This window comes from Genypterus blacodes, unplaced genomic scaffold (genome assembly GCF_046128005.1).
Source record: "Genypterus blacodes isolate CSIRO-AG114 ecotype Tasmania unplaced genomic scaffold, CSIRO-AGI_Gbla_v1 ptg000058l_1, whole genome shotgun sequence".
Lineage (NCBI taxonomy): Eukaryota > Metazoa > Chordata > Actinopteri > Ophidiiformes > Ophidiidae > Genypterus > Genypterus blacodes.
Window position 1 is genome coordinate 4,562,422 of NW_027466870.1, and position 25,665 is coordinate 4,588,086.

At 45.4% G+C, this 25,665-nt stretch overlaps 3 protein-coding genes across 4 annotated transcripts; 1 reads left to right on the forward strand and 2 right to left on the reverse strand.

Moving 5' to 3' along the window:
* Positions 1–2,143: 2,143 nt before the first annotated feature.
* On the reverse strand, positions 2,144–10,710 carry lpxn (leupaxin). Of its 2 annotated transcripts, XM_076152957.1 has the most exons (10): positions 10,503–10,710; positions 9,907–10,042; positions 9,089–9,174; positions 8,920–8,990; positions 6,117–6,213; positions 5,546–5,812; positions 5,266–5,436; positions 4,744–4,825; positions 4,491–4,639; positions 2,144–3,012 (listed from the first exon to the last, which is right to left on the reverse strand). In XM_076152957.1, the coding sequence occupies exons 2-10, from the start codon at positions 9,917–9,919 to the stop codon at positions 2,746–2,748; spliced, it is 1,203 nt and encodes a 400-aa protein (XP_076009072.1). In that variant the 5' UTR covers positions 9,920–10,042; positions 10,503–10,710; the 3' UTR covers positions 2,144–2,745. The 2 variants fall into 2 exon arrangements, with proteins under 2 accessions (XP_076009072.1, XP_076009071.1); XM_076152956.1 differs by having other exon boundaries at positions 9,907–10,710.
* Positions 10,711–10,998: 288 nt separating this feature from the next.
* scyl3 (SCY1-like, kinase-like 3) lies at positions 10,999–16,126 on the forward strand. Its single transcript, XM_076152955.1, has 14 exons — positions 10,999–11,223; positions 11,321–11,541; positions 12,280–12,465; positions 12,637–12,750; positions 12,831–12,887; positions 12,962–13,064; positions 13,138–13,249; positions 13,361–13,438; positions 13,528–13,667; positions 13,860–14,050; positions 14,135–14,306; positions 14,885–15,055; positions 15,148–15,926; positions 16,027–16,126. Exons 2-14 carry the CDS (start codon positions 11,380–11,382, stop codon positions 16,087–16,089), a joined length of 2,328 nt encoding a protein of 775 aa, XP_076009070.1. The 5' UTR covers positions 10,999–11,223; positions 11,321–11,379; the 3' UTR covers positions 16,090–16,126.
* A 322-nt stretch (positions 16,127–16,448) lies between these two features.
* firrm (fignl1 interacting regulator of recombination and mitosis) lies at positions 16,449–23,619 on the reverse strand. The gene is made up of 24 exons (XM_076152954.1): positions 23,578–23,619; positions 23,403–23,491; positions 23,084–23,188; positions 22,825–22,965; positions 22,507–22,669; positions 22,299–22,383; positions 22,040–22,178; positions 21,564–21,653; positions 21,418–21,482; positions 21,168–21,316; positions 20,916–21,045; positions 20,600–20,786; positions 20,218–20,300; positions 19,926–19,977; positions 19,303–19,392; positions 18,983–19,168; positions 18,315–18,434; positions 18,131–18,226; positions 17,931–18,044; positions 17,746–17,850; positions 17,576–17,656; positions 17,357–17,503; positions 16,916–17,167; positions 16,449–16,774 (listed from the first exon to the last, which is right to left on the reverse strand). Exons 2-23 carry the CDS (start codon positions 23,466–23,468, stop codon positions 16,958–16,960), a joined length of 2,604 nt encoding a protein of 867 aa, XP_076009069.1. The 5' UTR covers positions 23,469–23,491; positions 23,578–23,619; the 3' UTR covers positions 16,449–16,774; positions 16,916–16,957.
* Positions 23,620–25,665: the final 2,046 nt, after the last annotated feature.

Genomic DNA, 25,665 nt, shown 5'->3' on the forward strand with positions numbered 1-25,665 from the left:
ACACTCACACACACACACACACACACACACACACACACACACACACACACACACACACAGTCACACACACCGCTGTCCCCCATCAGGTAGACTGCTTGAGCGGACAGCGGCTTTTTTACAGGACTGGAGGCGAGTGTTGAGTTTCAGTGTCAAACCGGGGTAACGTGCCACTTCACTCCCGTCCCCCTGCCCTCCTCGACCCTGCGTCCCTTGGCTGCGTATCCATTATGCCCCTCACACACTCCTCCCCGCGCACACTCCCCTCGCTGCTATGTCACGGCCCACTGAGCTCCCAGACTGTTCCTACTTTGTTTCACGGCCGTAAATGTCACCTGAGTTACACTCTCTCTCTCTCTCTCTCTCTCTCTCTCTCTCTCTCTCTCTCTCTCTCTCTCCACAGACAGCTCTTTATTCACCAGACCCCCGCTCGCATTTCATGTTTTCTCTTTTTTACTACGTGCCACAGGAGCCCCCTTTTCCTCCTCATTTGTCCCGCTATGAGATAACAAAGGTTTCCCTGCGAACGCCAGGATTTTTTTCCCCGGCGTTGTAGGACAACACTCACGATGAGTGTGTGAGTGTTTACACATGGCTCTGAGGTTTTTCACTAATCTAAATTTACCCCGAGCCACTAGTTTACAGCTCTTTGAAGCCATATGTAGGAAAGAAAGCATTAAATGAGTCTCGCCACTTTTTAAGAGCGTGCTGGCAGGGCCCCGAGCCGTGATGGAGCTCAGTCGTGACAAGGAGGAGAAGACTTCCAGAGCGTACAGGCAGAAAAGCACTCAAGATCTGGTAGATTAGCAGCATCTGTGCCATCCTCTCTCATGGAAGTCTGTCTTTGAGTCTTAAGGTGGTTTTGTTGTTAGATGAAGCTGCTTTTAGAGCGTGTGTGACACAAGGGGGAGAGACACACTGATTCACAAAGGTTAGATTCTATAGTATTAAGTTCTCATATGAGCAGTTATTGCAGATTTTATTTTATACACACACAGCAAACACACCTGATCATGGATTTTGGGAGGAGGTGACACATTCACACTTCTTCCCTGATGTCAGGTCCTCACTCAGTGTTGGTTTCAGGCAGGGGCCTATGAGAGCGTTTGGGTCTGACAGTGATGACAGCATGATTAATGCCCACCTCTGTTCCCACTCACACACTGACTTCATACAGCCGTCTGACACAAAGCTGCAGACAGGTTCCTGCCCAGCCAGCAGAAAGTCGCTGCGGTCCATCTAAACACCAGATTCAGTTTCTGCTTTGATAAACAAATCCTGTCAACCAAAGCTGCTTTACAGAAATCTGCTTCTTTTACTCAAACTTTTCTTTGTTTGATTGTGATTCAACAAACGGCTTGTTCCCTAATTAAATTTGATTTCGATGTTTTCTGATTGTTAAAGCGTGTCTTAATATCGTCCATTCTCCTTATCCAGATCTGGGTCAAGCAAAGGATCTTCTTCCTGGGAGCGTCTGAAGGCATTCCCTGGACAGCTGGGATACATAATCCCTCCAGCACATTCTGGGTCTGACCCGTGGTCTCCACCCAGTCCGATGTGCTCACATGCCTCTCCAGGGCGGCGTGCAGAGGGCATCAGTGCTTCCTGATTGGATGCCTCCATGACCTCCTCACCCTGGGCCACTGGAACTATCTCACCTGGAGTAACACGAGCGAACGAGCTCATAAACACAGGGCGCATCATCACTCTCCCTCATGCGTTTAAAGCACTTTGCGGTGGATTTGATCCGCGGCAATCACAACACGCAGCCACCGAAGGGACTCAGCGGTGAGACGGCGCTCCTTCTGAAAACTCCTTTGTTCACTTCAACACCTTCATTAATCTTCTGCCGGTTGCAATAAATGAGGCAGTGTGAAGGATGAAGAGGTCGTCTGAAGCCGGAGCGAACCAGGGGCCAAGTGGTCAGTCGGAGAAAGAGGAAACTCAGGTTGGCACGGCGACTTGGTGCCCGTCACTGCCAATACAAGCTATCGGGCCGCGTAGACGAGGCCTCTTGACAAAGTGCAGTCTGAAGGTGCAGTCTCCTCCTGCCAGAGCGGCGACCCTCTGCCAAGTCTTATAGGAAACTGAGGATGGCTTTATGGAAACCACAGATTAAAACCTCTCTTTGTGTTATTCTTTTCCCTTTTATGTTATGTGATCGCGGCTTATGAAATTCCATTTAATTTAAGCGTCAGCTGCGCTCCTTTCAGAGCCGTCCAAGGCTCACATGTAAAAAGTTCTCTCGGCCTTTTTATCACTTGAAGCCGGCGTTTTTCTGATGTTTTACAACCATGTGGTTTGTTATGTTACTTGAAATTTGCTTTGATTTCTTTTTTTTTTTTTTTTCCTTTTCTGGCAGAAAGTGATGCAGCACATTACACACCCTTAATCACACACAGCCTCACATTATTGCAATGGGTACCTCAGATTTATGAAGTCCTGAAAAAGTGAAAACTTTATTGCTCATCTGTTGTAAATATGGTCCTGATTATGGTCATAGGAATATTTGCGGGATTTAAAAAAAAGGATTCTATAGGAAAAATAAGCGGACAATGCAGCAGTTGATGGTTTCTAGCATGTTCTTGCACCCTCTTGTGTTGTTCGTATCATACGTATCTCTCATATGTCTACATGTGAGCTGTGTGTCTCATGCTGTGTGTCTCATGCTGTGTGTCTCATGCTGTGTGTCTCATGCTGTGTGTCTCATGCTGTGTGTCTCATGCTGTGTGTATCATACTGTGTGTCTCACAGAAAGAGTTTGCTGTGGCAGGCTGAGCAGTACGGTTTCCCTTTCTGCTCTTGGAAGATCCCCTGGCTGAGCTGCCGCAGACAGAAGGCGCACACAAAGTGCTCGGGATGGAACTTGCGATTGAGGGCGGAGATGCATCGGCCCATGATGGGCTCGCCGCAGCCGCCGCACAGGGTGCCCTGATGCGAGTGGAAGTGCAGCGAGCAGAGGGGTCGACCCTCAAACTCCATGAAACAGCCGTCAGTAAAGGGCTTCAGACAGTCCTGGGGAGGGAGAAAAGAGGAAGGACAGAAGACAGAAAAGTTGCATATTAGTGATGGAGGGATAAAAAGGAGGAAGATGCATAAATAGCAAAAGAGGGGCAAACCAGAACTTCTTCAAATCATGACTTTTGTCCTCACCTTCTGATCTCTAGCATGTGAGCGTTCCCAGGCTATCTAGAAGCTAAATCAGAGCTGGAAGTCGGCCTGTAAGTAGTAATTGGTGTCATGTTGTGTATTTTGTGGTTTCTAGCAATAAAAAGCGTTTCTGTTTATAGGCTGATACAAAAACTGGGCTGTTGCACAATGTTTTGAAAACAGGCCTCAGCTGCATCATCATGCATCAGACACCAAACAAGCCCATTATCAAAGAATCAATGAAGCCAAACTCTGTCTGGAATGATTCGTCCCTTTTACTATGCAAAACTGTTTGCTGTCAACAATCACTTCCATCTATTTCTTCATAAAGTAAATGAGTTAATATGCTTGATGCGTCATACTGTGTGAGTGATACTGATGTTGTGTAACTGAAAATGGAGAATGGAAAATCCTCAGTAACCTCCTGTTCTCATTAATCTTCCTCTGCCGTCTTTGATGAGCAGATTAGCGCAGTGATGCTGTTTCTTCAACACAAACTCATTTGGGAGTTTGCAGGAAGCTGATGACTCCACTTCAGCCGCATGCTCCAGTCAGTCATCACATGTTTTTGTTGGTGTGGAAATCAGGCTCCGGCCCAGAGCCGAGCCAGAGAGGCCAGGGAGATCACAAGTGCCGCGATCCGGCTCGCTTATTTTTAGCAGGAGGTTGATTAAAAAGGCTCGAGCCGCCGCTGAGTGTCCACTTCAGCCCGGGCTGTGGAGTGTTTGACCTTCTGACCCGCTGAGTTACATTCACACTCCCATGGCCCCAGTTTAACGTGTTCATTTCTAACCGCTGCACTGTAGTGATGTATGCTGCTGTGCTGGTTGTGCAGGCATGATTGGTGATCGTTGGATCTCTTCCATCTTTTAAGTTATGTTGATCTTAAACGTAGTATTTGTGGTGTATTTTAAGTATGATGTATTTCATGTTCTGCGTTTACGAACATTATATTTTTCACCCAACTGCAGGCAGATTTTCCTTTTGGGGCCATAAAGTGAAAGTTATTACAGCAGATCTCAGCAGAGGAACACTTTATCTACAACATGTTCCTGCAGCCCAGCGAAAAAGCAGAGCTACACCCCGAAAAAACCTTTCTGCCCAGATGCTGTGTACAAAAGCAGGCTTGAAGAGAATGTAAACGATCCCCACACTGAGGAATATGGTTTCCTTGATTTATTTGCATCATTTCAACCGCAGCATATTCATCAGGCATACGGTTTTCATCAGCCTTGTGGTCAAAATGTTGCAAATAAAGCAAATGAGTGGGTATCTTTCTCATTTATTCCCAGGCTTGTACCCGCGCCAGAGCCGTGTGTGTGGTCTGAGGTGGGAGGACTCACAGCGCAGACGAAGCACTCTGGATGCCAGGTGCCATTGGCTGCGTTCAGGTAGTTCTCCCTCACTGACTTCCCACAGCCTGAACACTTTGGAGCAAAGAGCTGGTAAAAGTCCCGGTTACAGTACGGCTTCCCCTCCTTCTCTAGGAAACCTGGGGGGGGGGGGGGGACGACAAACAAAACAGAGTGAAGTGGATGTTTGAGATAATACGTGGACGCAGAGGGAAGTGAAGGCTTTGAATCGCCAAACTCTGACCTTCAGGTCCAAACAGGTCTCCACAGTGAGCGCAGAAGAAGTGCTCCGGGTGCCAGTTCTGGTCCATAGCTGTCACGATGTTCTGGTGCAACAATCAAACACAGAAACACGGCTTTGTGATGAATGACTTTGGTCTGCAGTAAAACAACAGAAGCCAAATTAGAGCTTGTGTTTTATTTGTTATGATGGCGATGATGATGTGGGGTAAACCACAAACATAAGTGAGGTTATTGTGTAACTGAGTGGATGTAAACATACGACAGCAACTGAACTGAACAACAAAGTGTTTCATTATTTCTCAGTCTTTTTTCTGTTTTATATTGTAACAAATTTTCACATAAATATCCATGTAATCTAGCTTACTTGTGGTATTTCCTTTCACAATAACCCCAAAAACAAGCCTGTTCATCAAAGCAATGTGTTAAGTAACTCCGTACACCTGCTTCCTGTTTCCTCCCCTCCTTTACCTCATCCTTTGTGTTTTTGTTCACTAAACCCTAATAGAATCTGTCCTCCTCTCACCTGCAGAATGGGTCCTTTGCAGTAGGCACAGTGAGGAGAGAAGAGCTGGTGGTAATCTTTGTCACAGTAAGGACTTCCATCTCTCTCAAAGAACCCTCTGCTCAGCTCCATCTTACACACCACACACACAAAGTGCTCGGGGTGCCACACCTGACCGAGGGCGGTGATCATCTGTACAAACCGTGTAAAACGTTTACATTACTCACACTGCATCCTTCTAAATCGACATCACATGTGTGGATTTCAATGCGTGTCCATTTGTGTTGACGCCTTCCTGTACCTTTCCCACGATGCGTTTGTTACAGGAAGCACAGTGGCCCTTGACCGTGGTGCTTACGCCAATCTTCTCCAAGTCAGAGCTCAGCCCTCCCAGCAGATCGTCTATGGCGTCTGTTTTCCTGCTCAGGGGCGACGCCTTCGTATCTGAGCCGGCTGCATCGCTGCTGCTGCTGCTGCTCCCCTTGTTGTCCTGCGGCCCTCCTGCTGTTTTCCTCTTCACAGACTCCTTCTGTGTCAGCGGTGGTGGGGTTGATGAAGACGGGGGAGTCTGATTGATTGAACAAATGCACACTGATGTTGTATTTAACTATTTCACCACTAATTAATATTGATTTCTTTAAATCATTGTCTAATGGTTCTTGTGTTGAACTCATTTCTTAGGCTGGTGTTACGTTTGCTAATGCTGCCCTCTGCTGGTAAAGCTGGGTCATTGCACTTTTGTTTGTGACGTTTATATTCAAACAGTGCATTTTTCTTGGACATCTGGATGTAAGTGAAAGTATTGATCTCTAGTAAACATGAGTGATGTTCTCATATATTTGATCACATGTGTATGCATCCGCTGCACTGACCCCGTCTCCCAAACCCAGCAAATCTTGCATAATGGAGTCCAGCTCCGTGGTGGATGAGGTGGGGTTTGCAGGGACTGCCACAGGGGCTGGTAGGTCACTAAAATACACACAGAGAGAAGGGAATGAGAGGTTAAAGCACGGCTTGTGTGTGTGTGTGTGTGTGTGTGTGTGTGTGTGTGTGTGTGTGTGTGTGTGTGTGTGAGTGTGTGTTTGGGTTGAGTTGCAACGAGCACAATTCATTAGCTCACCTCAAAACTTGCCAGAAACAGAAACATAGTTCAGGGCTCTTGCATTTACATAAGGTGCATAATATCAAATGTATAAAAATGAGCAGGGGTTTTTTTTAATTTGCATTCCCACATTATAGTTGTGGGAAACATGAACGTAACCACACTGAATGATGTCATAGTTGTTAATGAATCATGAAAGGACCTGCAAAATAACCCCCATAATGACATCATGCAATCTTGCCCCCTCCTGTCTCTCTGAACTTCTGAACTGCAGCCCTCCTCTGCTGTACTCCTCTCGGCTCTCAACTCTGTTCCGTGGGTTCTGGAGCTTTCAGCTGATGTGCTCATAGACTATGGAACTCCCTCCCTCCACATATCTGTAAGCTGGACTGTAACATGTATTATTATCATAATTCTGTCCTGAATGAGGTGTCAATGACATCATGAATGGAGCTGATGAAACCATTTGCATCTTCCTGAGATGAAGCCATAGCTGTACGAGCTGGTGTCTCTCACTTCATCCTGCGTAATCGACGCTCATGAAGCTCACTGGAGAACGACGGAATACAAGATCCAGGGCAGGATTCCTACAGTGACCAATCCACACAGAGGGCCAGCAGGATAGTGTCACCAGAAAAGGCCAAGCAGAGGAGGACATGACTGCAGCCGAAGACACAACATTGCTGGGCTTCTTCAAGCAAAACAGATAAGCAAGGCGATATCTGTACATTGAGATTCCAGGGCTCTACAGCGAGAGTGGAAAACAAGAATGAGGCAGCCAGAGGAAGGATAGATTCACACCATGATAGGGGAATGAGATTCAATGTGAAGTTGCTACTGGCTCATATCAGAGGCCCACAGAGCTACGAGGACCCAAAGATGTACAAGGGCAATAAGTATAAGACATTCAAAGAGACAGCTCAGGCCATGGGCTTGCTTGAGGACGACAGAGAGAGAGAGCTACACATCCACTACTGCCAAACCTCAGAGCCCAAGGATCTCTTTGAAAGATTCTGCGACCAGCTCAGTGATGACTTTGTCTATCAAGAGGCCAATGCACTTGATGGTGTTGCAGATGATGGACAGAATGATTGACTGCTGTAGGGACTGTAAGATATAAAATATAATCTATTTATTGTAAATATAAGAATTGTATGGTCAACATAAGGTTACATTCACACTCAAGATACTGGCTCCAAATCGTCTGAGCCAAATACACAACACTCAGTAGACTCACCAGAGAAGGCCCAAGAAACATACATATGACTAGAAGTGGAGGATAACTGCCTGAACTTCGAGACAAAGACGGTTAACACTTTGTCTGTCTCACACACACACAGGCACACACACACACTAAGCTCACATACACACACACTCACTACACATAGACTGCTTTCACTCACACACCACACACACCCCCATCAATTGGTGACGACCTGTCTGAGGTCTCTTCATTTTACATGTGTGACTACTATAGAAATGCAGATTGTATTGTATAGTTGTTTTGTAACATATTTGCAGACAGCAGCACTCAGGACAGGACACATAGCTACTCACCCAGCAAGGCACATCCCCAGCAAAAGAATAACTCATTTATGACCTCCTGCCCACTCTGTACTTAAGGCAGAGAAGCAGACAATTCTTGGTACTTTCCCGTAGAGGGGGTTCCCGCATGTGCTGTGCGTCCCACGTACAGCCGTGCGTTTGACAATTCTGGGTTCGTCCGTTTAAAGGTTGTCCAGTGTAGTAATGTTGCGTTAACTGCTCATTGCTTTTTAACATAGACAAACGGTATATTTAGATTCTGATATACTTTGTGCTGGGAATTCAACTGTTAATGACTAGTGATATTTCTTTCATTGGGAGACTTTCAAAACGTTTCAATGTTAAATAAATTGACGATTGTTCAACTTTGATTTATCTCGGTTTTACCGTTTGTGTTATGACTTCGGCTTTTCAGAGATACTTGCGTGTCCGCGTTATTTCAACTGGTAGAGACTTTTTGGCTTGCTTTACTCAATAGGGCGAAAAGAGGTTACTGAGTAGGAAACATTCAGCTAAATTGGGTTTGGAGAACATTCTACCGGCCTTTGCCTGTTCCCATTGGCTCTGTCGTTGGACCAAAGGGCGGGACTTCCGGGTTTTACAGGACAAACGTTGTTCGTGACAGAAATGATGAGCTTCCCTTCACCTTTATCAGGCGCAGTTCCCTGTCAGCCTGGCTTTCGCAGCAACTATTAACAAAGGTCAGGGGTCAAGAGAATGAGCGAGTTGCAGCATCTACCTTCCTCAGCCTGTGTTCATTCACGACTGCTCTACACAGCCTTCACCAGGGGAGAGAGCCAGCAACATGGAAGGATTCACTGAAGGTGACGAAGAGGGCATATACACATACACATATATACATATATACAGTATATATACCTTATTTGCCATAGAATGAGATCTGGCATCTATTCTGGTGAAATGACTAACTTTAGAAATATCCTAAGATCAATGTATTTTCCCCAATTAACATTCACTTTTTATGATGTTGTCACTGTAGTTTGTTCTCTAGTTTGCTGTTGGCTCACCTGTAGACATTAGAACGGCCTGAGTCATTGGGTTTCCTTCCAGAAAGTAAAGAGCAACCTGCTCCTGGCACCTGAGGGGAAGAAATAACACATCACTCAAATGTGCAAGAACAACAACCAAAGTGTATTTCACAGACAGACAGACAGACAGACAGAGAGGGGTCCTCACCTCTCCCTCAGCGACCTCATTGCTCTTCTTCTCAGCTGCAGCCTCTGCATGAGCTGAACCAAAAGCCAGTTCCTCCAACAGCAAATCTGTGGCATAACACAAACATGATGCCTACAAAATAGATCCAAACACACACACACACACTGTATAGATACAAACACAACCTGGCCACTGCATTTGATTGCTTATTCTCAGAGTTTAACGCTAAACCAAAGGATATGGATGATTTAAAGTGAGTGTGAGGTTTCCTGTGCTGAGTGATACAGTGATGTACACAGCGGATGCACACACGTGTTGTACACATGACTGATGATGTTAGTCAGCTTCCTCAGGAAGTGTTTCTGCAGAAGCGAAATTTGTTATAACGTCGCAAGACTTGGTGAGTAATATTGCCCTGAAACTCAACTCTGTTGCCCCCCCCTCTCTCTCTCTCTCTTTCCCTCCTTTAAAGCGTAAACGATCAATCTGAAAAAAGGTGTTGATGTTGTAATAAACCCTTTTTTATGAGGAAGCCTGGCTTTGAGGCTGGCGAAACAGAAATGGGAACTATGAATAAAATAAGCCTCTAGCGTTTTTTGAAAAATAAGTAATCAGTAATTTCCCTCGGGATAGTAAACTTTCATCTTATCTTATCTTCATCTTATCTTATCTTAGATGAAAGTCTCCTTATATAAAATCCTGTGTACATACATTCTTAACAGTAAAATGGGACTTTAATGTTCAAACAAGGCCACACTTTACTGCAGACACTTATAATTCCCCTTAAAGTAATATCCATTAACTTTAAGAGTAGAAGTATTATGAAACATTTGTCTTACCGAGCTCATCCATGTTTGCGCCTTCTCCCACTTAAATCCTCTTTTAGTATCTGTGTGTGTGCATGTGTGTATGCACCAGCAGTAAGTGAGCACTTTTTTTCTTCTGGTTGATTTCCCGGGTAACCAAACGCAACCTCTGTTAAGGGCGAAAGTGTGACTTCCTCTGACGAAAGTTTGCTTTCCGTTGTTACTCTGTCAGTCTAAACATATCAATATTCAACATGCTGTATGTTGTAGTGGAGAGCAAAAGGCAGCCTAAAACAGTATCTCTTAATTGTTCATTTTCTATCTGACACACTCATCCCAACCTGTTGATTCTGATTAAAAAAAGATTTTAAATAAATAAATATAAAATATAAAACAATATCAAAATAAAAAATAAACAGATCACTTAAAACTTAAAGGATAACTGAAGTTTTTGTTAGATTGCCAGCTTGCCACCATGCTTGTTTGTATGTGTGTGTGTGTGTGTGTGTGTGCGTGCGTGCGTGCGTGTGTATGACTGACAGGTATGAGCCTTGATACAGTATGTGTACGTATCATTTGTAGTCAAAACATTTTTTGTCATCATGAAATTTCAAAAACTGTTTACTCACAATATACAACGATGGTGACGTGATGGTCTCATGGGTTCTAATTGGCAACTTTAAGAACTTCATTAAACATTAATAGCCCACATTAGTGACACAATTGAGCAGTACAGTCAAGTCAAGATCACAATAAAAGACATTATAAGGAATAAACACATTTAAACCATGTAAAATGCATATAAATGACACACATCTATTCAAATGTTACAGGTAAAATCATCTCTAAATGTAGCGAAGAGTCATCGACTCACACCACTCTGGTTCGAACCATTAGCTTTCTGAACAGGGGGGTTGTCGTTGTTTATGATGTATATAAATATATACGAATGAATCGATCATTGTTAAGTTTAATTACATTTTGAATCTGCGTAATGAATGTAATTAAGAATTTTCCAAATCTGTAAAATGAGTCAGCAGGGCTGTTTTCTAACAGTTTCACACAACTGCCCTCTCCCACTTTTATGGTTTCGTCTGTGACCGGAAGAATCCGTGTTTACAGCTCAGCTTTAGCTCCACGTTAGCCCCGCCGATTGACAGAAAGTAAGGAGCTGTTCAAACCGCGGCATTATAAGCGACCGATTCATAATTCAGCTTGAGTAGTTTGATGTTCTGTGTGCGCTGGGAGCGGACGGGCTGCAGACAATCATGGCGTGGACAATCTGGCTGCCGTAGCGTCGAGGTTAGCCCGCTAGCTAAGTTGTGAAACATCTGGGGAACATCTAACACGGTAACAAATATCAGCGTCACCTCATGACAAGCGTGTGTGTGTTTTAACAGCCGGCAGCCCGGGTCGCTTCATGTCACGGTTGTGTGCTGTGTTACAGGCTGCCTTCCCTCCTCTCCTCCCCCCTGCAGCCCCGGGTCCGGGCGCGAGTGTGCGGCCATGGGTGCGGAGAGCAGCGCGGTGCGGAGCTGCACCCTGGAGGCGCCGCTCCTCACGCTACCCTCCGGTCTGACCATGTACTCCGCGGTGCTCCAGGACGGGAAGCCCGCATCCGTGTTTGTCCACATGGGGAACGAAGACAAAGTAAACAAAGCCGCCAAGGTAATGCCTAATGACGTTTACACACACACACACACACACACACACACACACACACACACACACACACACACACAAGCAGAGCCCTCCAGTCAAAAGCACAGTGAGAATTACATTACAATGACTCTAAACACAGAATTGTGAAACCCTTCTTTTTGTCTTTCATAAACCGCTCCTCCAGGTTTCTGTTGATCCACCAACTGATTGACATGTCCTTATGCATCAGTGTGAAATGGCGCCTGAGTGTTTCCTCATACCAGTGTTGTACTACAGCAGCAGCAGCAGCAGCTCCATTACGCTCTGATACAAAGCTTTCATTTCACTCACCGCAATCTGTGTTTGATCTAAGTTTCTAATTGTTGTGGGATTCGGTTGCTTTGTAAGAGAACACTGCAGGAAGCAATAATGGTCGAGTCCGCCCTCATGGCCTCCATCAGCTGCACACCATCAGGGGCTTTCCTCCTGTGAACACAGGAGGAAAGCTTGTGGAAATAAGATTTGAATAAGAATTGAAATCAAAGTTCTTCTGGAATGTCAGATGAAGTCGAAGTCTAGAATATAAAAACACAGAAACATCACTTGTTTGTTGACCCTTGATCCTGGCATGTATGTTTGTCGGTTCAGCTGCAGGCGTGAGGTCACCAGGAGTCAAATATGTGCAGCATTCAAAGCTGCACATATTTGACTCCAAAACCAAATCCAATTTAAAATGGAAGTGACTTTCATTTCCTTTCCCCTCAGCACCTGAAAACCCTGAGGCACCCGTGTCTGCTTCGCTTCCTGTCCTGCTCGGTGCAGGATGGCGGCATCCACCTGGTGACAGAGGCCGTGCAGCCCCTGGAGTCGCTGCTGGACAGCATCACCCCGGAGGAAATCTGCGCCGGCGTCTACGACCTCCTGCAGGCGCTCGTCTTCCTGCACGAGAGGGTGAGGGGGGAGGAGGGGCGGAGTGTGATGAGTTCATGCTTATCTGCTGCGATTATAGCCTGAAAGCTTCATAATGGGAAAGAACTATTGTTTGCTGGACATTTTGTATGTTTGCTCTGTTTATTGCCCATACATGAGTGCATAACAGGTCCTTACCCTGTCCTTCACCAGGGCAAATCAAGCCACAACAACGTTTGCATGTCGTCTGTATTTGTTAGCGAAGACGGCCACTGGAAACTGGGAGGGATGGAGACCGTCTGCAAGTTCTCTGAGGCCACTCCTGAGGTAAGGTATTTCTAAAACGTCAAAGATCTGGAGACCAAAACAACCCCGGGCTAATGTCTGATTGCTTTTTGTCTCCTCAGTTTCTCAGGAGCATTCATACGGTGAGGGAGACGACCTCTGTTCCGCCAGAAGAACACGTAAGTAGATGAAAGGCGGAGATGGGAAATGGAAGAAATGTGAGAGGAATCCATCTTAAAGGTGTTCTTCACAGGTGGAGGGCTTTAAAATGCTGCCTGAGAAACAGGCTCACGCCAGAGACTGCTTCTCCTTCGGGATGATGGTGGACTCCCTCCTCCCCCTGCTGGACGGCTATGGTGAGTCCAGAGTGCCGCTCTCGCTGCTTTCCCTCCCTGGGCACAGTAGTCATTCCCTGGCTTTCCTCTCCAGTGTCCGAGGAGCTGTCCGACAGTCTGAAGTCCACCCTGCAGACGGGCCTGCTGAACTCCGACCCCGTGTCTCGTCCTGCACTCAGCTCCCTGCTGACTCATGAATTTTTCAGGTAGGTCCGTTTGCTTTATCGCCTCCCCCAAGGCACATTCACACACCCGACTGCCTTTCAAACTGTGTGTGTGTGTGTGTGTGTGTGTGTGTGTGTGTGTGTTTTGAACAGGAACGATTTTCTTGAAGTGATGAATTTTCTGAAGAGCTTGACCCTGAAGACGGAGGAGGAAAAGAATGAATTTTTTAAGTAAGAAACCACACGTTGGTCTTGGTTTAATGTCTCGCCTGTTTTGCCTGCGGCCAGTTGAACACTTTGGTTTGGTTGTTTGGGTGCAGGTTTCTGTTGGACCGGGTCCAGAGCCTCCCTGAAGAGCTGATAGCCACACGCCTCGTCCCCAAACTCCTCAACTTTCTGGTGTTTGCAGAACCAATGGCCATCAAAAGCTTCCTGCCGCATCTCTTAAGGCCAAAGAAGGGTAAGACGGGATCAGAACGGGCTTTTTAAAATGATGCAAAGGGATCTGATACTCTCTATTAAAAAGGGAAACGATGCAGAGATATTATAACAGTAAACAGGAACGATCAGCAGATACTTTCATGGCAGTTAATCGCTGGTGTCTATTAACTTTGTCTCTCTTTGCTTCCTCGTCTGGTTTTGTTGTCTACAGATTCCAGTGGCGGTGATGGCGGCGAGGAGTGCCTGCTGTCTGTGTCCCTTTACCGTAAACACGTGCTTCCTCAGCTCCTGAAGCTCTTTAAGGTCAACGAGGAGCACGTCCGCATGGTGCTGCTGGCTCACATCCACGTCTACGCCGAGTTCTTCTCCCACGAAGAGCTCAAGAACCAGATCCTACCTCAGGTGGAGCACAGACGTCCTGACAGCAAACGCAACACTGAGTCGTTTTAGTATTTCACATTTAATACTTTAATACCTCATCTGCAGGTTTTGTTAGGGATGAGAGACACCAACGATTCCCTGGTTGCCATGACGCTGCAGAGTCTGGCAGTGCTGGTTCCCTTGCTGGGGGCCCAAGTGGTGGTTGGCGGCAACAGAACCAAGGTCTTTAAACGCACCACGCCGAATTTTACCAGGTCTACAGAAGTCACCCCTGAAAGTAAGAACCAACAACCTAACAGTGAGAGCGGTTGTATAATGAGGGGAGGCAGTGGCTCAGTGGGTAGTGCTTCCGCTTGGGAACCGGAGGGTCGCTGGTTCGAGCCCCTGCCGAGGTGCCCCTGAGCAAGGCACCGAACCCTCAATTGCTCCCCCCTCTGCGAAGGGTGGTAATGTAATGTAAGTCGCTTTGGATAAAAGCGTCAGCCAAATGATCGTAATGTAATGAGTTATATATTGATTTAGTTCTGCTACTTCAAACACTTCATCCCTATAGTCACACACACACATACACATGAGAGCTGCCAAGTGCACAAACTGCTTGATGGCTGCCAGGAGCAACTGGGACAGAGCTGTTGTTTGTCTTTTGTCAGCTAATATCTCAGTGATCTCTCCTCATGTCTCTGACGTTGTTTGTTTTTGTGAGTTGGAGCCTTCTAGAGTTTCACCTCCCAGTTCTATTGACCTTTGAATAGAGCCTCCAAAGCTCTGTGCTGTGTGTTGCAGCATGTGAGAACTATTCTGAGGAGGTAAAGGTGAAAGTGTTTGTTCTGCACTCATTGTGTCTCTTTTCTTTAGCTTCTCCAGTCCATATAGTCGGAGGATCTCACCCCCAGATGGAGCAGCCTTCAAAAGTCCTGAATGTGTTCCCCAGGCCGTCGGGGACAGAAGATCTGGTCCTGGGTGACATAGACACACTACCAGGGAGCAGGGAGAATACTAGAAATCACCCACTGCCACCAAGATCAGGTATAACACAACACAACACAACAAACACACTCCATATCAGTGTACCTTAAATCCTTTGTGAGGCTCAGTGTTTTTCTCGACTTGTGTTCCAGCTGTCAGCAGAGAGATGTCTCTACCTTTGAACGGTTTTCACCAGAAAAGTAAGCCGGAGCCTCCGCCATACGGCCCAGAGCAGGCAGACAGACCAGCGGGGCCTGCAGAAGACTGGCCGGACTGGAGCGACCCCGAGGAGAGCGAGAACAGAGACGGACAGCCGGTCCGTATCCACATCCAGGCCTCAGACAGGGCGGCAGCGGTCAGCAGTAGACTGCCACCCACACCTCAGAACATGGAGGAGGAGCCGTGGGACGACTTTGAGGACACTGAAGCTACATCAGATCTCTCTCCTACAGTTCGCACACCAGACTCGGTCATACTCACCCCGCCAAGAGGGGGCGCCACCACACCTGTAATCCACCCGCATGAAGCGCTAAGGATCGGAGCCTCCAAACCCCTTAATTTGAACTCAGCACTGCGACAATCCACAGAGACCAAGACCACGTCCTCGTGGGACAATGGCTGGGGTCAAGAGGACAGGGATTCTGAGAAATCACACAACCCATCAAATCCCAAGCCAACAGCGGCGCAGAAGACCGGGGGGATAGGAGGTCTGGGAGAGGAGTTCACCATCAAGGTGAGGAGAAAGCTGGAGCAAGACCCGGAGCTGGATTTGTTTGCGGACATGGTGCCGGACATCAAGCTGTCGTCTCCAGGCCTGCTGCTACCAGGAGAGAGCGGCTCGAGTGACACTGCTGGACTCTCTGCTGCTGCCGACTCCTCTGCAGATACTTTCACTGGGGCTGGCAAGTTTGCAGCTGCTGATGTGACTGAGGTGAGTGTGTGAGTGTGTGTGCGGGGGATTAGTATTGTGTGATAAGACAGCTCAATACATTTGGGAACTAATTATTCAAATGCTGCTTTGTCTCTCTCAGGGTGAAACGGACGGCTGGGGAGATGAAGATGATCTGAACTGGGAGGATGAGAATGCTTGGTGATGACCTTTGGCCTGGTTGTCTTTACTACAGCAACAAAGCTCAAGGCCACTGGCACTGGAACGTTCACTTTTCTGGTTCCATCTCACGGCGAGTGGAGTGGATCCACACCTCTGTCATCATCATCTAACCTGGATGCAGTAAGAAGAATAACGATGACAGTTCACTGTTTTATGACACTGGATGAATTCCCAGATTATTTTTTAACGTCTTCATTCATTAAGGTGATGTTTTTGTATGGGGAGGATTGGCTGCTAAGCACAAGGTGCTAGACTCGGACATATATGAAGCCATTCTTAATCGTTTGCCAAATACTAGTTGACTTGTGTGGAATGAGGATCATAATCTGAAGAACAACATCCTTTGTCTTTTTTTTTTTAATGTGCCAATTTCTATAGTGGCATCATGATAAAGAAACTTATCAGGACATCTACTTGATTAACAGAAGGCTTGCACTTTGAATGAATGCGAAAGATGTGACATAATTTATTAGAAGCTTTTTGGTTGCTGGTTAAATAAAAGGTTTATTGTATGAAACAAACTCAGGTCCGGTCCAGGTTCTTTGTGCATTTGGTTTAGTGACATTTCACCTTTGACCCCTCACCTACTGAGCCATGGGAAATGAAGTGTGGCTTTGTTCTTCAGTTCCCTACATCCAAACTCCACTGATCTGTTCAGTGACGCATTCCTAAATGAAAATAAATCCACAAATGTACTCAACATTTTAATAGACAATGTCAATCAAGCCTGACTAAAGACACTTAATAAAACAAGAATAGAACCAATATATCAGTAAAAAGCATTCAGACCGACTATAAACTCCACTTACATTCTTTTTCCATTCTGTACAGAGTAAACGCCTTGTTCCCTGCTAGCTGATGTGTTGGGCTGTCTGGATGTTTGTTATCAGGGTCTGCAGCTCCTGTAGTCTGGACGCGAGCCCCTGTGGAGGCGGTGCTGTGGCGTTTGCTTTGCTTTGTTGCAGAGCCTGAAGGGCCTTCAGAGCGCTCTCAGCCGTCTGAAGGTAGCGACTGTACTCCTCCTCCATGCTGCTCTCCTGACGAGCTCTTTTGGGGCACGGCTGTGAGAGATTCAGCATATGGGGGCTTTAGATGACGACACTACATTGCAAGTACTCGTATAGCACTGGAGTGTAGTTACTGCTTTAAGTATGATGTATACATGGACACACAGTCGCTCCTTGAATACAAACAAAACAAGCGACTTCTTGGCATGGTGTAACTTTATAAAATGGATGAACTGCACTCACTTCTGAATCATTGGGAGCTTCAGCTGCCAGCTTGTTGGCGTCACCTTCCTTATCGCTCTCCAGTTTCTCATTGTGCTCCAAAATAGCCAACCTTTCGGATTTGAGCCTCTGTAGTCGTGATTCCATATCTTCCTGTGCGTTTGTAGTCTACAAGAAAACCACTTCCTTAATCACACCAATCAACTGTGTTTCAGGTCAATCTTGATATGAATTGCTCACCTTGCTGAGATAATTCACCACTTTCGCTTTGGTCTCTTCCGCACACAAGCTTTGGGAAATAACCTCCTCGTGGTTCGTGACCTTAAATTCCAAAAGCAAAAGTTAACATTCCAAACAAGGTTGTAAGTTTATGAGTAATATATTTGCCCTTAATGGAGTTCTTGCCATACCTCAGCAAAATGAGAAAAGGCCTCCAGAGCCTGCTGATGTATCGGCCAGGCTCTGTCAGACAGCAGGACTCCAAACAGGCTGCTGAGCCGGGGCAGAATCTGACTCTGTGGCCAAAAAGTTAGAGTGAATGGAAAATGTTGAATTGCATACATGAAGTAAACTTCACTTAGTCTTCCTTTATTACCTGGCTGTCAGGGGGAACAAAGATCTTTCCCAGGGACGCCAGGAACTCCAGAGCAGCCAGCAGCAGCTCATCAGGACACTTCTGAGACAGCACAGCGTCCACACACACCAGAGCCTGACAAATGGACACACACACACAACGCTGTTATTCTCTGTTCACACATTTGAATGAAAACTGTGGAAAACTACAACCAAAGATACCTGACAGATGACTTGAAGCTCAATTTGTTTCACTATAATGGCCGATGTGGACAGGAGCAGCTTCAGAGTACACTGAAGCACCGGCTGGCTCTGCACCTGAAGTATCACAGTGGAGAATTGTCACTTGTTGATATCAGTGAGTGCGTGAGAGAGTGTGTGTGCGTGTGCGTGTCTGACTTCTTACCTGGTCAGGACACAGTCGTAACCAGAGCTGTGTGACTATCCTCAATGTAGACAACACACACTGCTCTTCGGGAGACGACTGCCCTCGAACCACCACAAGGAGGGACAACAGCATCACATTCTGGGGACAGGAGGAACTTGATGAAGGTTTGGTGACTGTGCATTGCTGTTCTTGGGTGAATTTACTGGTTTTGATGAGTATTCAGTTTGATTTAGACAACAAGAATGTCAAACCACGTCAAAAGCAGAAGATAGCTATTCATGAACAAAAAGTTGACATGTAGCTGAGGTAAATCTGGTAAGACTGAAGTTCTGGCACGTTTACAGCTTCTACATCAGATGGCATAAAAAGAATGCTTAACTTCCTCGTTCTTATGTGTACTTTCAAATACCCCACCCAACTGCAGTGTAGCATGAGAAAAACACATTTGATCAGATTAGAGAGAGGTCAATAACAGTTACCTGAGTATTTGCACACAATCTTATCTTCCTTATGAAAACCATTGTTGTAATTGTTGGTCCTCTACTTGTTCTCTTCATTGCACAAGGACAGCCTGAGATATTTATGTGCACAATAGTGTAGCCTTGTCCTTCGCGTCCTCCTCTGTCTCTCTCTCCCATCTATCACATCCAACAGTGCTACACTACCATACATAAGGTTGTCCTCACCATTTTGTCCACTTGTCCCAGTTTGTAGCCTCCGTTCTGCCATTCCGTCAGTGCGTTCTGAGTGAGTGTGATAATGTCAGACTCCACACGGTGACGGGCATCATGGGAAAGGGCTCGGAGGAGGACGTGGCGCCACACTGGAAGGTTCTCGACCTCTGAGGGTGGGAAATGCTCCAGCAGCTGCATCTGCAACAAACACACACATCTTACATTAGTGGAGAATTACATCAATACTATGTACCTGCCATGCACATTTGCTGCTATGTAAATGAGGCCATAGGTTTATAAAAGCTCTCATTTCCACTCTCAGGGGTTCTGACCTGGTGATCGGGCGTCATCAGGAACACCATGCGTGTGAGCAGCAGGCCCAGGTGGGACGACTGGTAACACTTGCCGGCACATTTCTTCACCTGAGGGAGAGGAGGAAGGAGAGGAGAGGTGACAAAGAAAGTCAGTGTGAGGGCCCAAAAAGTCGTGCACTGAAGACGGGAGGAGAGCAGGGACACGTGTGATTTTCAGCGTAATCCTATGACCTAACAGGTTATGGACAGGTGTCCCACTTCCCCCGGTCCAACAACACCAATTGTCACCTCTGCTGGGGTGCCACAGAGGCCGGGGAGGACCCCCTACTGAGCCCTGAACCTACAGAGAGAGATTAACGGATTTGGAGTTATTTTAGAGTGTGCTCAGTCAGAGGTCGCAGGCGTGGAGAAAGGTCGCCGACACTGTGCTCTCCTGGTTTCAGAGCCACGTTTGAGCATTACAGTGAAACGTCAACGTCATTCATGTTCAAGTGTGGAGAAACAGTGAAAACACAAACCTCATCCATGCCTTAAATGTACATGCATATCACATATCTAGTTATGGAAGTCTTGATTTACTGAAAAACATTATTATTATTATAATTATCATCACTACAGTTATGATCCTTATCGCTACTCACCAGCTGAGCAATGAGGAGGACGTGATGTAAACAAAGTTCTGCTGTCCCATAGCTGCAGACAGAAAGGACAGGATAGCAGTGGATATTAAACAGATTGCTCCTAAATAAACCAAAATAAATGCCATTGTTCTGTTTAATCTATTAATTATTTTCATCAAATGACTCAAAGTGGCCAAAAGTAATGCACATTTTAAAAGGATACACATATGTTGAGTGGGGAAATCTTAAAAAGAGATGAATTGCAGATTATTACGTACTAATCCATGTTTGTATTTTGTATTGTTTTCCTCACCGTGCTGTGAAACACCACACATCTGAGGCCAAAAGAGCCGTCTGAGTATCACACTGCAGTACGGCATCCAGCAAACAGCGCTCCTGAAAGAGGAGGTGGAAAGTTTTGGAAAACAACATGGGAGCCAGAAAAAAGATGCCACTCTCAAGAGATTTCACAGAATGACAAAGTAAAAGGGTAGGGAGCAATCAATGGCAGGAAAGCCTGCAAGAAAATGCAGCCAGAGGGGAGGGCGAGATAAACTCTTGAAAAATAAATAGAAGACTTAAAACAACAATATATGAAAATAGTAACTCCCTAGGCCCCGTCATTACATGGAACCTCATCCAATATTAATAACACGCAGCACCGCAGTGGCATTTTGATTACAGTTGGACCTCACCAGCACTGGGAAGTAGGCTGGAGGAAGAGCGGCCACACTGGCGCAGAGCTGGATGCAGACATGGTGGTGCAGAGAGACGCGACCCTGAGCCTGTCCCTTCATCATCACGCCCGGCAAGAGCACCGGCACCCTGCGCTCATTATAGCAACGACGGAAACTAGTGAGCACGGCCTGGTAGAGAGGAAGCCTGGAGAGAAAGAGTGGAACGATGGAAGGAGGGGAAGGAGAGAGAGAGACTGGACGTTATTTCCCCAGCTTAAAGGTGTAAAGGAGAGGAACAGCTTAGGATGTAATGGCCCCTTACTCATATTATTACCTGGGTGTTTCTTCTGAGAACTGGCTGCCTCTGTACCAAAGCTCCAGCACCTCCTCTGGTTGGAAGGGCAGCTGACACAGGACACTCGTGAGCAGACGACACTGAGAAAGCTCACACTCGGGACTGTACCCTGCTCACAGGACAAAAGACTCTATGGTGTGATGTGCGTAGTATATAAAATATAGATTTGAGACGGTGAGACAGACTATGCAACAAAGTCTCAAAAGGGCTGAGCAGTGTGTGTAAACTCACGCTGGTCCTGCTGCAGGACGACTTCAGCAAAGGGCCTTAAGGGCAGCAGCTGGAACAGGAGGGCGTCCATGGGAACTAGAGCTGCTATGTTCAGCTCCTCAGACAGAGAAGGGGGCAGGGTCGGGGCACACAAACTAGGAGGAAACTTACTGAAAGACACAAACATGCCATCATCAGAATGAATGTTTCCCCACAGTTTAATAGAATGTCATTATTATCTGTGATTTTCCAATGCAAAGCAAAACTGTACCTGATGATCTGGAGGTAGAGTTGGTGAAAGCGGGTGCAATACTTTGTAAGGAAAGATTTGAATTCCTGTGACCATAAACAATAACAGGATGTTAGTTCCATTGTTTCGAAGGTTCTAGATTGAAAAAAAACTTCATATTTTTGTACCTTGATATAATGAACTAAAGTGTTGGCAAAGAATCTGCACATCTTTGTGGTTTTCTGGAACAGCTTGTGTTCAGGGCTTTGAGCTCCCTCCTCAAAATGAGAGAAGAGCATGAAGACAATGAGTTGATGAAGCACAGGTCGCTCTACCTTTGACCTTACGCTGTCTTCAAAGAACAAAGGGTTAGAACACAGGATAAATCCATTATTTGTCCTACAGAAAAGGACACTAATATTCACTATTGCGCGACTCAGGTCGGGACTAGAGGCCAACACAGATAAGATAACATTTATGTTTTACACATTTAATAATCAATGTAACATTTCACAGCTAATAGTGCCAAGATAAATGAAGCTGCAAATATGAATATGCTGTAGTTATAATAGTCCCACATTTATGGAAAGCCACATAAAAAAGCCACTAAAAGTTTGTTGAGTCCCAAAAACAGCACTTTTAAATGTCTCCAGAGCTTTCCTACCTGCAGACCAGCCTGTTTAATCTGCTCAGCCAGCTCCACACAGTGATGGAAGGAGGCCAACAGGTTGTCACACAAGCTGTTGCTGATGTCCCCATGTCGTAGATGTTCCTCCACCAGTGACTGGTACTTCAGACTCTGCCTGAAAGAATTATTACAACAATATAAACATTTACTAAATTCACTACTCAATTTATCCAAGCCAAATCAACAGCAAAAGCAATTCATTTAATTTCTCAGCCTGAGTGTTTGTGGTACTGACTTGATGATGAACTTCCAGGTGTTGGCGTGCAGAGCTATGTCCAGGCTGGAGATGACCGAGCAAACGTCCAGCAGGCTGTGAATCACTGACCAAGATACAAATAACTTCCATTAAATGAGACTGCTGAAATGAAATGGGTTAATACTAAAGAGTGTGGCATATAAAAACACTGAAGTGCTTCTTTACTCGTGCACACAGACATACACACCTAAAACAATATCAGAGACCTCCTCATCTGAGGCACTGCTGTCCAGCGAGACCCTGTCCAGAACATCTAACAGGCCCTTCTGGAGGGAGTAGGCCTCCTTAAAGAGGCCCTGCAGCAGGTCGGCCACCAGAGAGAGCCGGCCACAGTAAACCACCTCACTGTCCTGGGTACAACATGAGCAACATCAAGGTCATTCTGACATCATCTACTGTAGAGTTACATCTTTACTAAAAGCACTGTACTGATGATGATGACTACTGAGGATGCAGTGATGGAGCTACACTTTGACAGCTGATGGTAGTGGATGGTGAAGTGAACCTTGCAGTGCTGGAAGGTTTCCCGCAGCACTTTCAGGATACAAGTGGGTAATGAGCGGATAGCATCCAGGTCAGGGGTCTCCTCAAATTTCCCAACATGACGGACACACGCAGACAGTGCATCTATTATCTGCATCATTGCCTAAAACAGATGGTTACCTCTTGTCAAAACATTTTATGGTACCAATAATGTGCATTTAAACTCACAATCTGCAACGTAAAGTGACTCCATTTAACAAATGCATTGACATATAGAGTACCTGAAGAATGTTCCTCATTAAGGCACACAGGTCTGTGTTCTGACTGGACAGCCCTCCAACTTGCTTTGAGATCTCCTCCATGAGGCTATCAAACACAGTCACTACCTGCAGAAACAGATCCATCAACATAAATAGAAGAAGACAGTCATGCAGAAAATATACATTTCTGAATGTAGAATGTAGAACTCTTGTCTGTTCAATTAAACTGAATAAAGCTACACATTTCTTCTAGACTTCACAAACTCAAGTAATATGATCACTTTTGAGGGAAAACCGACAAATTTTTAAATTCAATTTAAAATAAAGCTACATGTTTCACCTTGGGTAAGACCTTAGAGAAGCATTCATCTTCCAGTTCTGACAAACCCATATGTGGCAGGAACATGTCTGTGATGATCTTGAGGATACCTGCAGGGATGATGGTACTTTGTCACTCCATGATCAGATCACAACACGATGAAGAACGATGATGAAGACAAAATGAAGTCACTTACGTATGTGATCCTCCCAGCTCACAGAGTTACAATGCAAAGAGTGTCAACAGTCAAGGAAGCGTTACATCAAAGCGTCTGTTTGGACATTTAAGAATATATCTCAAAACCTAACAAGACCACACTTCGTCTCCCATAAAGTGACGTCATAGAGGATATAGTGAGTTTAGGCAGGACAGCTTTGAGCTCCTGGCGACAGGTCTCCTGACTCCACTGGACCACCTCCTCCAGGAGAGACATGTTGCTCTGAGGCATTCGGAGGACAGCTGGGAGACAGACACCAAATTTAGTAACAACAACCTCCGTGTTAGTGACTCTGTACAGTACCGGTAGTTTGTGTTGTGATTTTGCTGTTCGTTTGACTGGCATGTCGGGGGTGCGTCTGTGTTCAGTTCGGTGTGTTTTGCTAGCTAGGGCTAACATTGAGGTGGATGAAGTTATTACTAGAACACTTATGGCGCCACCTACTTACCGTAAACCCAAAGAAATGTCCTTCCTTCGCTCGCTAGGTCGTTGTCTCAGTTTACATTTGTCAGTTTGTCAGCAGTTATAATGCCAAACAAAGAGGAAAACACTGCTACCTACACACAACAGTGAGAGGACGCGTCGCGCGCTGGCGTTTGAGTAGGATGTGACGTAGCGATGAACGCGGTCATCTTGCTGTATTCTGATTGGTCAGAATGAAGGCGTTCGACCAATCAAACACCCACATGACTACACAGCGCTGAAAATAAAAACTCGGAACAATTTAGGCATTTAAGCGTCTTTGATTATAGAATTATTACATTTATATAATGTATAACAAATGCTCATGTTGATTGTTGTTGTTAATCGATTTTAAAATAAATACATTTCGAATTTATTTATTTACTCCAAAATATCCAGTTGGTTCCTCAGTGGCCTAATAATAAAACTAAAAGTCACAAACACAATTTTCAAATAAAGAAATGTTTTTAAAAACAACAAATACCAACAAGACCACAGTTAAGAGAAAATATTTGAGATGACTCTACCGGGAATTTACAGACTGTATTTATGTCTGTTAGAGGATGCTTTTGGGAATGATGTCTTTTCAGGGTCTGGAAATTCTATTGGCTGCAGCCTAAAGGACTCCCATGTGGGGAAGGCCATTGTTTCTCTGAGATAAGATCTACAGTAAAGTGATGAAGTCCAACATCCAGCTTTGCCTCTCTCAGTTCCCAGCAGACTGAGGTGTGAGCTGCTGTCGCTCCAGGAAGGGACTAACTTCTTGTTTAGTAAAAGCCAGTCCATTAAGTCTGACGCCTATCTCTCCTCAGACATGACTCATAGTGTGGCTGTACTTGTTTGCGAGAAAGGAAATGTGAATATGTACATTAAGAATAGGTGGGACATAAGGAGAAATTCCCGTCAGAGGCAGAAATGTTATTTGTTTTCAAATAAGCAGATTTTCTCAAGAATTTTACTCTCGTTGTTTTAGTGTTATAAATCTATCCACTGAGATTGGGCAAGACTGAAAAGTAGTTGAATTATTACATTCTTATTCTTATGCTACTGTTTAGACAAATTTGACTTGAGGCCAGATATCAACCAACTATGCGGTTCCCTTTGAGTACAATGGGAATAACTGAGCAATGAACAAGTAAAAAATCACTACAAGGCAAAACTATATACAGAATAACTACAACAAATGAGAAATAAATGATATTTTAAACTAAGTGCATTGGTTATACAAGTGTTTTGACATATTGGGAAGGATTTCAGTTTTCCCTTTTTACCATCATTTCATAATGTACATGTCTGATGATTAAGGAGTCATGTAGGCTGGTCATGGATTTGTCATTGTGATTTGCAATATAGGCACCTTAATGTCTAACACACACCTTGATTGGGAGCCCTGGATTTACCAAGAAGATGGTGTAACCTAACATAGAAACCCTCTCCACCCTTTCATGGGACCTCTGCGTTTGCAGATAATAGAAAGGTTATCAGTTTGCAGGAAACCAGCTCTGGAATTCAGTGAGGAAGGAAAAAACTTTTTTTTTAATTTCTTCTAAAGGTCACACAGTAGCCATCAGACGCAGTCAGGCCCACAGAAGCCTGCTGAAGAGG

Coding starts and splice junctions, on each gene's coding strand:
- firrm (XM_076152954.1), bottom strand. CDS start 23,468: ATGTTCCTGCCACATATGGGTTTGTCAGAACTGGAAGATGAATGCTTC. Junction 21,483..21,563: donor CTTTAGTTCATTATATCAAG/GTACAAAAATAT, acceptor TTATGGTCACAG/GAATTCAAATCTTTCCTTAC. Junction 21,317..21,417: donor CTCTACCTCCAGATCATCAG/GTACAGTTTTGC, acceptor TGTGTCTTTCAG/TAAGTTTCCTCCTAGTTTGT.
- lpxn (XM_076152957.1), bottom strand. Junction 8,991..9,088: donor ATGAGGTCGCTGAGGGAGAG/GTGAGGACCCCT, acceptor TCTTCCCCTCAG/GTGCCAGGAGCAGGTTGCTC. Junction 6,214..8,919: donor GGCCGTTCTAATGTCTACAG/GTGAGCCAACAG, acceptor TGTGTATTTTAG/TGACCTACCAGCCCCTGTGG.
- scyl3 (XM_076152955.1), top strand. CDS start 11,380: ATGGGTGCGGAGAGCAGCGCGGTGCGGAGCTGCACCCTGGAGGCGCCG. Junction 14,307..14,884: donor TACAGAAGTCACCCCTGAAA/GTAAGAACCAAC, acceptor TCTTTTCTTTAG/CTTCTCCAGTCCATATAGTC. Junction 15,927..16,026: donor CAGCTGCTGATGTGACTGAG/GTGAGTGTGTGA, acceptor TGTCTCTCTCAG/GGTGAAACGGACGGCTGGGG.